Source organism: Orbicella faveolata, unplaced genomic scaffold (assembly GCF_042242905.1).
Source record: "Orbicella faveolata isolate gen_17 unplaced genomic scaffold, um_ofav_v1 contig_34, whole genome shotgun sequence".
NCBI lineage: Eukaryota > Metazoa > Cnidaria > Anthozoa > Scleractinia > Merulinidae > Orbicella > Orbicella faveolata.
The window spans coordinates 10,614,977-10,629,612 of NW_028301563.1; the positions used below are offsets into that span (position 1 = coordinate 10,614,977).

Here is a 14,636-nt window from a genome sequence, read left to right on the forward strand (position 1 = left end):
GTTACTTTCGCGCCATTGGGATGAATGGATGAATGCGCTTTCGAGTTCTTTGTGCATCATATCAACACAGTTAATTTGGCCGAGAAGGAGAAGTGAATTAAGAGATTATTTCAGCTGTTCAGGTATTGTAAACATGACATTTCAAATGATAATTGCGCTTGGCTTCTCATTTTAGATTTCCAGGAGAAAATTGGGAAACCAGTCGAGTGCATGATGCATGTAGCTTTCGTCAGGCCAGGATTTCCAATTTTGCCTTTGTTTTTGCTTTGTCTACTCTTAATCAAGCTTTTGGTAATTTTAATTTATATGGAGAAACTGTTTACTAAAGGCTTGTAAATCATAACAAAGCATGTTAAGCGCTGAGACAGGTTTCTCTCAATTCATCTGTAGAAGGTTCTTGATACCATTTTGAGATCTTTCACAATGGAATCTATGGGGCGCCGTACTGGACAATATTACGAACATTTCTTAAACATGCTCAACGCCTACTTAGCGTGACATACTCTATATTCTGTATGGTCATTGTCATATAACCATGCCAAAATCTAAATAAAGATGCTCAACTTACTTTATATTCTGTATGGTCATTGTCATATAACCATGCCAAATTCTATGGGGCGCCGTACTGGACAATATTACGAACATTTCTTAAACATGCTCAACGCCTACTTAGCGTGACATACTCTATATTCTGTATGGTCATTGTCATATAACCATGCCAAAATCTAAATAAAGATGCTCAACTTACTTTATATTCTGTATGGTCATTGTCATATAACCATGCCAAATTCTAAATAAATATGCTTAACTTACTTTACATTCTTTCTGGTCTTTGTCATATAACCACGCCCAAATACACTTATATTGAGCATTCTAAACTTCCATGCGTATGCAGTATGGTATGATGCATCGCGCGCTTGTTATGACAAATACGTCACCAGATCTCCCTCGGCCCCTACAAGACTGCCATGTTGGATGCTTTTATCACATGCTTTCAGTAATGGAGGACAGAAGCGAAGATTTCCGAGAAGCGTTATCAAATATCGCTCGTCAGGCAAGATCATTACTGCAAAATTTCAATGATAGTAATGTGCAACCTATTGAACAACGAATGTTGGATCAAAGGCCTCGTGAATCGGGAATACTGTCGACGAGAACGCCATCATCAAGTCAGACTGTGAATGTAAACAACACAAGCATCAGAAATGTGGAAAGCACAGCGGTGGCCGCACAGTTAAGGAACTTATTTCCGACTGTTGGTAAAAGATCATTTGGTGGCAAGTCGTCCAATAGCAAATGTGTTAAAGGTAAGAAGCCTCCAGCCAAAAAAGCAAAGAAAGATGTAGTACATAAAGATGTTGTTCTTCTTCCTTCTCCTGACACGAAGTCAGTGCCTACCCACCAGACGCGATGTCGGTTAGAAAACAATGGATTTGTTGTTCATGCATTTCCAGTGGACAAGTCTCTGCAGGAAGAAGACCTTCGAGCTCAAATTAGAGAGTTGTTCCCACCTCTTGCAGAAACAGACTTTGAATTTGTAAAGTCCTGTTACGGTCAAATAATTACACCAAAGTTAGCCACTGGTGTACATTTTTCAGCTTCACGTGTTCTTGGCCTTGCTGGACAAGGGAACATATACATTCGACCAGAATGTGATATCTCTGCTAGTCTCAATAGTGACACTGATAGCCCTCCCCAGAGTCCTGATCATGATCCACGAGGTGGAAATCCAAGCCCAAGTTCACCCCTTCCTGAACAAGTGGAAATTGCTGATGATGGTGAATGTAGTGGTTTGTCAAATGTTTCATACCTATCAACTACTGCCTTATCCAGCAGTGCAATAAATCGAGGGGGGCTAGATCAGTTAAAAGATATGTTCCCTGGAAAAAGCACCAGCATACTGCAGAATGCCCTAACCTGCCATGGGAGTGTCAGCCGGGCTGCTCTTTTCCTCTCCTCCCAAAATCTCCCTTTTGAGAGTGACATTGGTGAGGATGATGATGATAGCCTTTTGGAGCCTGTTTTCTCCCCAGCAAATGAAAAAGCAGATTCCCTGGATACAGTGTTAAAGGAACTTCAGAAAGGTTTGAGTAGCCAGAAAGAAAAGCTCAAAGTTGACGAAGAAGATTTATTCAATGATGCTATGGCATACTATAAAGATCCCAGCTTTGATCCTACAAAGCGTCTAAGAGTCCTTTACACAGGACAGCCAGCTGTGGACACGGGTGGAGTAACCAGACACTTCTTTAGCCAGCTTCTTCAAGTTATATCTCAGATGTTCTTTCAGGGCACCAATTACAAAAGTCCCATTTATAATGCTGACATTGTAGCTTCTGGTATGATGAAGTACATTGGAACAATCATTGTGCACAGCATTTTGCAAGGAGGTCCTGATTTCCCTGTGTTTAGTCCTTCAGTTTATCGCTACCTAGCAACGGGGGATGTTGATACAGCAATGGATTCACTGAACTATGGAGACTGCTCGGAGTCTGTGAAAAATTTTATTGACAAGGTATTGTACATGTATTTGTGCTTGCATACCAATAGTAATGTTTTGTCCCTTCCCTTTTTAAGTAGTTTGCTCTTTAAGTAAGTGCTAATATCTTTCAACAAGTGCTGATGACTAACAAAAGGGAAGTCAGCCTCCTTGTTTTATTCAGAGTTAGGGTGGACAGAGGGTGGAAAACATTTACAATATAATTTCTGGCCCAACTAGGTATGAGGAAACTGTAGACACACAAAGAAAGATACTGGCATCACTGTGCACTGTGTATTGAATGAATGTAAACTTGAACAGATTTATATCCTTAACAAAGGGAGGATTGACCAGGAGTTTTCTTGTTAACAGATTGCTCAGGCTGAAGATGTCGCCACACTGGACCAAGAAGAAGTGGCTAGTTTTTTGTCAGAGTGTGGCATGTCGGTAGTTTTATCTGTAAGTCTTCAAAGGATAATAATATTAGAAACTGATTTCTTTCAAATTTTTGATTGAAGGCAAGTTCCTTTTTCCATTTTACAATAATAGTTTATTGAGTGTCCCCAGCTACCACAGCAGGTCTTTATACCCAACACTAAAACAAATGATTTTTTTTTTCAGAATGACAACAAAATGAGGGTCATCCAAGGGATAATAATTCATGATGTCATAAGCCAACCCAAGATTGTTCTAGATCAGCTTGGAGAAGGACTGGCTGTACTTGGCTTTCGTGCTAAAATGGCAGAGTACCCTGACATGTTTGAGAAGCTGTTTGTGCCCAGCAGTGATAGTAGGTTGAGTGCAGCACAATTGGTTGATGTACTACAGTTTCCATCTGAGATGAGTGAAGATGACAGAACTGTTGCAAATTACCTTAAACAGTACTTACGTAAGGCTGATATTCAAATGTTGGAAAATTTTGTCTTTTTTGTCACTGGTTCCTCTGGTTTGCCCAACTTTGGACTAAGTAGAATCAATGTAAAATTTGACAATGTTCCTTCTATTTTTGCATCAACATGTTTGCTTTCATTAACTCTTCCAAATCACTTTGAAAGTGAAGAAAGTTTCAGTTTATTGCTGAATGCTGTCATTAGTTCTGCAAAGAAATCCTGTAACTGTGTGTAATTCATATCCACCGGTTTATTCAGTCGTGACATTGTAGTTAGCATGTAAATGTTAGAGTTCAGTTCCTCACTTTTTAGAGGAATATTTTCCCACTTAAAAATTCAATGGCATTTGTTGTTGTCACATTGATTTTTTAAGAAGTATTTCAGCCACATGTTAATGTTGACATTTATTGTTGTGCCCATTGAAATTTCTACATGTAGAACCCTAGTCCTTCAAGGTTTAATTAATAATTAAGATTTAACGTGATGTGTGAATTGCAGAAGTTCATGTACATGTATGACCATTTTTTAACTTTCATACTGTACTTTCACTGGCATTGACTATTAAAAGAGAATATTCAGAGAACATGCACTCATGAAACCACAGTGTTAAGTCATTTTCACCAGTAGTTTTGAGTTGTTTTGAAGCTAGCTATCCTTAAATTTGGATTGATCAGGAAATGATGCTGTAGCTGTTCACAATGTTTGTTCATGAGCAGGGAGCACCTGCATCCCCATGTAATTTACTTACTTGTAGTGTTGCATGACAAACAACTTTTTTGTGTAACAGTGGAAAAAAATGACAAAGTGACAATAAATGTTGTGTTTTATTTGCCATTTTATGCTTCCTCAATTTGTAACAAGAGTCACTTAAGTCTCCACATAACCAAGGTACCCGTAGTTTTTTGCCAAGGGTAATAATATAATTTGTAAAAGATGCTATTGAGTGAATTTAAACATGAATAACTCAGTTGGAGTCCCTCAATACAGCAACACATGGACCTGACTGTCCTGCTTGTTTGTCTTTATAGGATCTTAGCTGTCTAATGATTACCTAGTGACCTGTTTTGGTGCTGCTGATGCCAAAAACAACAACATTAACTAACTGTGATGTTAAAAGACAAATTTAAGCGGTAACCTCAAACACAATGGAAATACCAGTAAATTAAAAAAAAACAATTTGAAAGAAAACCTTAGTTGTCAATACTGTGTGGCATTTGCAAATTGTTTCTTTACTGAACTCACATGCTACATCTGCTGCTGTGAGAGAAAAGAGAAAAGAATTCCTGGGTCTTGTGACATGAGTGGAAGACACTGATCCAGTTATTCCCAGTTATGGCAAGATTGTATACAAATAAATTTCTAAACTTGAAATTAACTTAGCAAACCCAGACTGAACCTCCACATGTCGTTTTTTTCCACTACTGAGCAAGCATTTTTTGGTACTGACATTACTTTTCCCAGTCCTCTAAAAGGACCTGTTACTTTTCCTCAAGTTACTCCCCATACAATAGTTATGTTCTAATTATTCCTGATGCATAGCATGAACAACCCCAACAAGCTCAACATATTTGAGGATTCTTTCGTCCTTTCTCAGGTTTGTGGGTATTAGGGAATGAAGGTGGTCTAGTTGACTTCCACTCAGAGGTATGTTACTACTTGGAACAACTACCTCTTGGTCCTCTTCTGTAACAGAACTGTCATCTTCATCTACTCCGTACCAAACTAATTCTTCCTCTGTTAAAATAACATCTAAAGGCGAGTTCCTGTCTGTTGCAGTTCTCAGAATGCCCTCGGTCCAAAGCTGGAGAGGAGATGAACCACCTTCTGTGCTAAGACCATGGTAATTCCATTGTCTGGTAAATTCTTCCAGAGATTTGTTAATTTCCTGCAAATACACAAGATGAAGTGATAACAAATGAACTTCATTAACAGGGTCTAATAGGCCAGAAGTCTCCATCATGTTGAACTCGTCGATATAACTTTTGAGGACACCACTGGTTACATCCCTATGAAGCCGTTCAACTCTTTGATTGTGCACAGAACTTCCGGTTATCATGCTTCCTCTGTTGACTCCCCGGCACTCCAACATCATTCGGGCCACGCCCATGTTTTCAAGACCATGGTCACTTCTAACTCTTGAAGGTATGCCATAAGATTGGCAGGCATTCTGAAACAGTTCAAGTACGGTATCTGATTTGTTATTGTCTGCACAGTACACATATGGTATCAACCTGGAATATCCATCAATAGCCGTGTGTACCACAAATCGCCAGCGTATCATCTTGTGATTTCCGTCGATGTGCCAGAGCGCATTTGGACATTGTACATTGTACTTTCGTCTACATATGGTTCCTCTCCACCGAAGTGCTGTTCCAACTGGATCCAGCTCGCGCATCATTTCTCTGACTTTCCATCGTTGCACTCGTATTCCCCTGCTATGTAATGCACCTAACATTCGGGTTTGACCAATTCCAGGAGTGACCGTCATTATTTCTTGCATGATTTCCCTTAGTGCGCCATTTCCAGCAGACGACCAGTTCATCTCTTCCTCGCCATCGATTTGAAACTCTTGCCGCCTTCTTGTTAGGGTTTTTGTGGAGATTCCGAGAAGTTCCGCTATTCTGACCCAAGGAAAGTGCAACTCGCGGAGAAACTGTATTTGCCTTTTGGAAACCTCCAGTTTCGGTTGACCTCTCATACCTGTGTACTCCCTCTTGCATTGGTGGGCTGGCACATTTACTGTGTCTTCACTTAAATAATCTGCCATATTCTCAAAATAGACTCGCAGTCTTGTCAAGTGTGTGGACAGCTCATCCATGTTGCTATGAAAATTTGCCATTTCTAAATCACGATCCGAACTGATGAGTTCGGAAGCGCTCTCTTTCAAAATAAAAACAGTTTCCCCAGCCTCTGAAAGCCTCTCGTGTAACATTTCTATTCTGTCTATGTCCCCAGCAGATGAAAATATATAAATGCATTGTTCTGCCTCGGCAAGTAGTGCTTTTGTCCGTTCAAAAAATGATATGAGTCGATTCTCTGACCCAGCAATGCCACCTAGAGCCGCCATTTTGGTTCCGTCACTGGCCGCGAGAGACCTGGTTACAAAATCAGCATATAAAGCGCGTGGTGCATCATACCATACTGCATACGCATGGAAGTTTAGAATGCTCAATATAAGTGTATATGGGCATGATTATATGACAAAGACCTGAAAGAATGTAAAGTAAGTTAAGCATATTTATTTAGAATTTCGCATGGTTATATGACAATGACCATACAGAATATGAAGTAAGTTAAGCATATTTATTTAGAATTTGGCATGGTTATATGACAATGACCATACAGAATATAAAGTAAGTTAAGCATATTTATTTAGAATTTGGCATGGTTATATGAAAATGACCATACAGAATATGAAGTAAGTTGAGTTTCTTTATTTAGATTTTGGCATGGTTATATGATAATGACCATACAGAATATAAAGTATGTCACGCTAAGTAGGAGTTAAGCATGTTTAAGAAATGTTCGTAATATTGTCCAGTACGGCGCCCCATAGGAATCGATTATCAGAGATCACTTCATCTGTCCAGGTACTAACCAGTTCAAAGCAAAATCTGTTGGGATGCTGAACTGGCTATGCCGTCCACGGAATCGAAATCTATCAAATGTATGATTTCTAAACTCTTGATTTTTGTCAAACTTGTTTAAAAACAATAACATAATCTAATGGATTTACTTCAATTTTTTCGATTGGTTCGGAAATGAAATTCACATATGAATCAAACTCAATTCACGGATTGAGTTTGAGTTTGATTTCTGAATGTTTGATAGACTATATATGCCAGGACTATTGGCCTGGTGTTTTTTGGAGGTCTTGCTGTCCTTTCAAATGATGTAATTGTATATACTTTCTTTTTTTCATTGTGGCAAATAATGTGATGATAATGATGATGATGATGATGATGATGATGATGATTTCCCCTGGAAAGGATAAGCTACTTGAGGCGCTTAAAATGAAGAAATTCTTGTCTCTGAAATAGTAAATCACCATGAAGTGAATGAATCATTGATCTTATCAATGCAATTTTTCCCAGGTAATTTATGGAGACTTGCATGCAGTGACGAACAGGATCCTTTGCAGAAATTATATGGTCTGAAAAAGTAATCAACATGCAACAGCCAAATCGTTCTACCTCAACAGTGACTGGTGTTCCCAGTGTTGCAAGCGAAGTAAGTAACTCATCTTCTGACACAGAATCTGGTCAGAGGTTTGAAGACAATCTTGCTACTTTGTCTGAAATGTTTCCAGCGTATGACGTTGCTACCTTAAGGAATTACCTGGAGAGTTTCCATGACAACCCCAACTGTATGCCAATAATTGTTAGCATGCTTCTGGAAGGGGACTGTACACCAGGTGTGAATTTCGGGCAAAATTCAACACAACAACAGTGTGGATTGAAACACAAGGCAGATGCTTCTACTGTTGAAGATAGCTTGCACAATGAGGATCAAGTTGCAACACCCTCTCCAAGCAAAGTGAAAAGAGGTGGCATCTGCAGAAATGGAGCTAAGTGTTCAAGCTCAGCTGATGTTTTGAGAGAAGCAGAGGAACTCAAAAGTAAAGCTAACATATTAAGCAGTACCACAAGGGAAAAATCAAGTCCTTTGAGATCACATTCCATTAAGAAAGAAAAGCCACGGTCAAGTAACCTTAACAGAAGCAAAACTGGCTCTTTGAGATCACCTGAGCATTTTGCGAGTGAAACAACATCCAATGTTGACAAAGAAGATGACTTAGTCTTTGTCAAAAGTGTAGCAAACAGTCCAAAACAGTCATTTTATCGCACTAAACAGTCTAACCCAGGAACCACTTCACCCAAGCAACATCATGGGATTTGTATTCGCTATAAGGGAGGAAATCTCCATCCTTCTATGAATAAACCTAAAAAGTTACAAATAGTAAAAATTAATGCTGATGGAGAAAATACCCCTCATTGTGACCAGTCAGCATTGAAAAGACCACTTCAGCTTTCAACAGATATTCACTGCAGAAGTTCAGATACGTGCTCTGGGACAGTTGCCATGGCAGCCAATGGCAAGGGTAACAATCACAGCCCACTCAAACCTTATACAAGTACAGGGTGTTCTGCATCCAAGGAGAAAGCAACAGAAAATCCTTCAGCAGAAAATGCACAGGAATGCCCAGTATCTACAGAATGCAAGCAGATGGAAGAGGTAACTCAATCTAGCAATACAAGTAGCGAGGGTGCTTTACCTGTAGCAGCAGCTCTAAGTGATCTTGAGATTTTAAAGAAGGTATTCCCAGATGCCGACCCCACCTACATCAGTTCACTTTTGGACAAGTATGCAGGTGAACCTAACCGGGTAGCCCTGGTGGGGAAAGAGCTAGGAAGTAACCCTATCCCTCTGCATGGGAAAAACACAAAAAAGAAGGCTATTCCACCAGTGACTTGGTTCTGGGAATCAGAAAGCGACAAGCTGGTTCCATTTACAGATTCTGAATGTACTGCTCTGGAGAAAGAATTCAATTCCTGTGACACACAGGGTCAATCTAGCCATGCAGGTGTCAAGGCTATAAGGTTGTCTGGATCGACCAAACATTTCAAGGTAAATTTTGGCCAGATGATAATGGTTTGTGAAAGTGGTCAGAAAACTCCAATCATTAGAGTTCCTGGTGGCAGCGACGAAAGGAAAGAAATAGGGTAAGTCTGCTTTTGACTTCTTGGTGGCTGATTTTGTACTTACTGAGTCTAATTATATTGGCTAGGGGTGTTTCGTTGAAGGAAAATAAATATATTTTGGGGTAGCAAGAAACTTTCCAATATATCTATGTTATGAATCACATTTAAATTTCACTCTAATATGACTTTACACAGTTACAGGCTAGCAAGCCTGTATCTTTTGATCATTAAAAGACCTGAAGACTTGAAATTGAAGAATGATCATCGCAGTAAATTTTCCAATTTAAGCAATAATTGGAAAGAAGAAGCCTGAAAAAAATCAGGGCTTCAATGGGATTCGAACCCATGACCTCCACAGCAATACCGGTGCAATGCTCTACCAACTGAGCTATGAAGCCACACATTGGGAGCGAGGTCAATTAATTGAGTTCATATCTTCCCATGAGTAGTGAAATGATGTGAAGTATATATGAAATAATTCATATTTGAACTGCAGTTATAGATGAAAGTGAAGAATGATCATCGCAGTAAATTTTCCAATTTAAGCAATTGGAAAGAAGCCTGAAAAAAATCAGGGCTTCAACAGGATTCGAACCTGTGACCTCCACGATACCGGTGCAATGCTCTACCAACTGAGGTATGAAGAAAAAAATCTACTGGTCTGCAGATTTGCAGACCAGCAGACTTGCCATTGTGTACCCAAGATGAGAATAGAAATTGTTGACAAGAAACAGCAGATTCTTGAAACTAATGAAAAATATTTAATAATGATACACTAAATCTTTAGAGAGGAAACCAACATGAAGTGGTTTACAGAAGAAAAATATGAAAATAATAAAGAAAAATCACTATGAACTCACAGGAACTGAATTTAAAAAAAAAAAAGTTAAATTAATTACATACTAAATTCATGGTAAGATTAGAACAAGGATTTAACTAAAATTTCACTTTGGACAAGCCACTTAAATTCAACTATGGCAGGTGTTTCTCTGATGCAAATGAAAAATGCATCCAAGTTAGTAACAATTTTTTTTCTCCATTTTGGTCAAACCTCACCTGCAGTTTCTTTTGTACTGTATGTTCCTTTTATGCTACAGTAAAACCCCACTCTACGGACACCCGCTCATAACAGACAGTTTTCTTTGTCTCGACATCTAAAAAGCTCATATATTTTCTCTTAAATTAGCCCACTTAATACGGACACACGGATAATGCAGACACTTCATCATGTCCCTTTGGTGTCCATATTAACGGGATTCCACTGTGTGTCCTAATCTTTCCCTTTCAGTGGAAAAAGCTTAATTCCACAAGAGGCCCTTAGTGTACCAAGTGACTGGCAGCAACAGACTGGTAGTGCAGAGCTGATAAGTGTGCGTCCAGGCTCGGCTGAGTGGGATCATGTTCAGCGAAGCTTGAAAAGGAGTTTGAAGGCAGCCCAGGTTGTTGACATACAACAGGTGCAGAACAAGTGGCTTTACAGGAAATATGCAATACAGCGCCATTTACTGAAAGACAAAAATGGTCAGTCTGAGTTCTCATTGAGTTGTGTAAAAGGGTTCTGTAGGGACCTGACAATATGAGGAAGACAATGCACGGTGAAGTTTGCTGTAATTGTTGGAAAAAGTGGAGAAATAATTTCTTTTAAGGTCAGAAAATTCCTGGTCATGTACAAAATTATTAATGTCTTGTTTAATTCAGTAAATTGTATTTTTAGCTGGCTACAGGTTTGTATAGTGATTGAAAAGATTATTCCTGAAGTTACGTGTATTTTGATACAGCAAGTTTATAAACTTCCTTAAAAGACCACCATAGTAAGCAGTAAGACCAGGTTTTTGTGGATCGATAATTTTCAGACCAAAGAGGTCCCACCACATTTATCTCATTTAATATATTGTTCACATACTTTAATTGTACTTATTTTCCCCTTCACAGGACCTACATGCATCAATGAAAAGGAGTTGTTTCATGGTACCAGGCTAACAAATCCTGATTCCATCTGGATGGGTGAAGATGGTTTTGACATGCGGTACTCTGAAAATGGCATGTGGGGACGTGGCACTTATTTTGCTTCAGAGGCCGCATATTGCCACAAAGGATTTGTGTTTTGTGTTGCGCAAACGCAACACTTCCAACTTTTTCTCGCTCATGTCCTTACAGGAGACAGTGTTTTTCTACGCCCTGACGCAAGCATAAAAATGCCTCCTCTGAAAGGAGCATCTAACATTCGCTATGACAGCATTAATGGAGTCACAAATGGTTGTACAGTTTACATTCTCTATAAACTTGACATGGCATATCCAGCATACCTTATTACTTACACTCTGAGCCATTAATCTTAGACCACACGGTAGTTTGAGTAAAATGCAGTACGCAGGACTCTGAAAAAGGTGCTGACCAGTTGTCTGGGACAAGTAGATTTTCCTGCTAGGCAAGAAACTTTTCATTGTCACTTGCCGAATGGGCAAGGGCCTATGCAAGTCATCTCCCAACTAAAATTATAAAAAAAAGAAAAGAAAACAGTAAACTAAGACTTGCCTAGGGCAAGCAAAATTTGAAAGCTTCTTGTGCGAAGGGCAATCTGGCATTCAAGTTTTTTTGGAGCCCTGAGTAAGGTTAAAAATTTTAGTAATTTTAGGAGACCCTGTTGGGATAGAAGTCTGACAAGTTACAGGACTCCTAGGTTGGTAAATTGACCATGAACATGAAGACTTGAGCTCTAATTTTGGCAATGAGGTGAGTGTCCAAAATCGGACGGGGGAGATGCATACCCTAACCCCTCCCCCTAACAGGGCCTCATTTAGGTAGACCTCTTGCTACTGTTACAAAATGACACTCTAGTGTAGAAAAGTTAGTTTAAAAAGTATCACAAAAATACGTTCAGTTAGTACCAGGACTTTTGTTGATGTTTTCAGCAGGAGGGTAACTGTTTTTCACAGGCGAGCAAAACTATTTGAAACACTTTACCAGATGTTCAAACCAGGCAGGCCCTTAATGAAACTCCTGTAGTACTTGCAGGACATTGTTCTTGAGTTGCTAAAAGTAAGATGGGGTACCTCTATTTCACGAGGGCAAGGTTTTATGACCAGATTCATCACAAACTGTAGTGGAGTTGCTTTCAATTGTTTAAAGAAAGTACATGATAATTTTTTCGAACATGACTCAAGAACTAAATTTTGCAAGGATTACTCTCTCTTGTTAGCCTAACTTAGGGTATTTCTGAGCATGTGTTGTTTTTATTGGGTGAGCTGTAGACCAGTTAAGTAATCAAGATCCCCTTTGAAGATTAGGAGCTTGAGAATCCAATTTACTGAATATGATGCAAAAATCTGGATATTATTTTAAGCTGTAAGTATTTATTTTTTGGTAGGCTTATTTTTTCAAGTTGAGTTTGCTTACACCATGAGTTAGTTAGAGTCAAAACTAGAGTTAGATACCTGCACTTCTCAACTCTCCAAACATAAAATTAATGTCTAAGTTGTGAGATCATCAGATGTTTGCATCAGAAGATTGAAATATACTGATAATATGTAATAGTAATTTGACCGAGTGGAGTACAATTCAGGGAGAAATCGTGTGAGTAATTCAAAAATCAGACAAGTGCAAAGCTTGAGGGCAATTTGAAATTACGAGCACAATTTTTCCCTGAATTGTACGACACAAGGTCCAATTACTAATTAATTGTATCTATAACAAATTTCGGAATTAGAAATGTCTTTTAAAAACTTCTTTTGAGCGAACACGTCTGTAGCACTTTTCATAAGTTTTGAAAACTGTAGGAAACATTGCAAAGGAAGCCATTAAAGCACATGTAATTGATGAGCGAATCACGAGGGTATCTGATTACAGGTATCCAATTACAAAAAGTTCAGATTGGATACCTGTAATTGGACACCCACATGATCGCGCACCGATTACGTGTCAAATATGCGTGCAGAGAACAAATCCCGATCGAGAATTTTGTTACAGATACAATTAAAACTAAAAATCAACCCCAACAGTAGTGGAGCTTTGTAACAGGAAGAAATTTCATTGCACCCAATCATGGGATTACTCACCAGTCAGCAGGCTCTCTTACTCCTCATGGGTGGGCCTGTGTTAGTTGCTGGCTTGTAAACCCAGGGGACTACTCTAGAAAGTTTTATACGGGGAGGCTCTGCCCCAAGGTTCAACCCCTTATCCTTTTGTATACCATTTTCACAGAAAAGCTACCCTACCCCATATACCTTTTATTGGAAAAGGTGCCTCTTTCACATACCTGCTTTAGAACTGCAACCCTTTTCCAAACCCTGGGAACAAAATTACGAACAATATTATGGGAGAACAGCAAGCACTGCCAGAGGAGATGTTAACCAAAAAACAAGTAGTATTTGGTCAGTTCATGTTGCGGCACCAGTCAAGATACTCTGATTACCGCACCCTTTCAGATGGCTCAACTTGTGAAATCCCTACCCTTCGCCCTTTTATATACCTGAAGCCTGAGAAAGGTACCCCTCCTGGACAGAGCCTCCCCATGTAGACATAGGGAGTGCCCCCAGGCATGTAAATTGCAGCCACTTGGAGATACTCAAACAAGAGGGCCTGCTCGAGGCTGTAAGAGATCACGTTCAGGAGGGCTTATATGTAGAAATGATTTTTACAAATTATAAAGATTATGGGGGCTTAACCCTTTGAATACCAACTACGCATATATGTGTAATTAATGGTCGTGCTCTTTGTACCACTTGTGACGTCATCTATTTAAATGTCATCAGATATTCTTGATAAGCAGATAGTAGTGCTAGGCTAGCCCTTTCCGCAGAATGGTCAGGTTTAGATATCGATGACATTCCGACGTCGCAAATCGAAAAACAAGGTTATTGGTTTTGGTCCAAAACGGTGGTAAAATGGTCCACAACACCTATGATTGATCAAGGTCCATTTCTAGGCTTTGCCTATAATTAACATCCAACTTTTCACTGCAGCCAGAAAGGACATACAATGCAAAAGGTAGCCATGAGTGTAAAAGGGCAGAAAAAAACAGAAAGGAAAGGGCCCACAAACAAAATTGAGAAAGGTTAATGGCAAAAAAAAAAAATGAAGTCCAAATTTTGGCTTATGTGCATGCCCGTAATTGAAGTTTTGCTCAATTTTGTACCTAATCCTCGAAAAATCTCTCCTTTTAGTTAAAAAAAAACTTTTTTAGCTAAACTTAGGCTTAGTTAGCGTCATGACAGCTAAAAAACCTGACTAAACGGTTAAAAACAGTATTTTTTGGCGAAAGTTCGGTATTCAAAGGGTTAATAATAGTGTTTCTAAATTTATTCATAAGATTTCTGGGATTATTTTATCTCAGTTTTATTAATGTAGTAATAAAAGGTTATTTTTTTTTCAAAATTTTATCTTTTATGCTATAAAACTATTTTTAAACCATAAATTTGGTAATAAATTATCAATCAACCTGTATCAGTGATTGTTCCTTGATGTTTCTTTCGTGAGAAATCTCTCTTTGCACACTCCAGTTTTGACCCACTACAGAGACATGGAAATCAGTCTGAAAAACTCCATAAGCTCACTGATTTTATTTATTTA

General features: G+C 38.9%; 2 protein-coding genes across 2 annotated transcripts; both read left to right on the forward strand.

Annotated features, from left to right (window-relative positions):
• The first annotated feature begins 11 nt into the window (after positions 1-11).
• LOC110065628 (uncharacterized) lies at positions 12-14,510 on the forward strand. Its single transcript, XM_089270820.1, has 4 exons — positions 12-122; positions 7,461-9,089; positions 10,357-10,589; positions 11,001-14,510. Exons 2-4 carry the CDS (start codon positions 7,537-7,539, stop codon positions 11,399-11,401), a joined length of 2,187 nt encoding a protein of 728 aa, XP_089126946.1. The 5' UTR covers positions 12-122; positions 7,461-7,536; the 3' UTR covers positions 11,402-14,510.
• On the forward strand, positions 848-4,200 carry LOC110057900 (uncharacterized). Its single transcript, XM_089270818.1, has 3 exons — positions 848-2,512; positions 2,849-2,935; positions 3,098-4,200. Exons 1-3 carry the CDS (start codon positions 884-886, stop codon positions 3,599-3,601), a joined length of 2,220 nt encoding a protein of 739 aa, XP_089126944.1. The 5' UTR covers positions 848-883; the 3' UTR covers positions 3,602-4,200.
• Positions 14,511-14,636: the final 126 nt, after the last annotated feature.

What these genes read in the sequence shown, in the direction of transcription:
- LOC110065628 (XM_089270820.1), top strand. Translation starts at nt 7,537, where the DNA reads ATGCAACAGCCAAATCGTTCTACCTCAACAGTGACTGGTGTTCCCAGT. An exon ending in GACGAAAGGAAAGAAATAGG is followed by an intron (nt 9,090 to 10,356) that starts GTAAGTCTGCTT and finishes TTTCCCTTTCAG; the next exon opens with TGGAAAAAGCTTAATTCCAC. An exon ending in TTTACTGAAAGACAAAAATG is followed by an intron (nt 10,590 to 11,000) that starts GTCAGTCTGAGT and finishes TCCCCTTCACAG; the next exon opens with GACCTACATGCATCAATGAA.
- LOC110057900 (XM_089270818.1), top strand. Translation starts at nt 884, where the DNA reads ATGCGTATGCAGTATGGTATGATGCATCGCGCGCTTGTTATGACAAAT. An exon ending in TGAAAAATTTTATTGACAAG is followed by an intron (nt 2,513 to 2,848) that starts GTATTGTACATG and finishes TCTTGTTAACAG; the next exon opens with ATTGCTCAGGCTGAAGATGT. An exon ending in GCATGTCGGTAGTTTTATCT is followed by an intron (nt 2,936 to 3,097) that starts GTAAGTCTTCAA and finishes TTTTTTTTTCAG; the next exon opens with AATGACAACAAAATGAGGGT.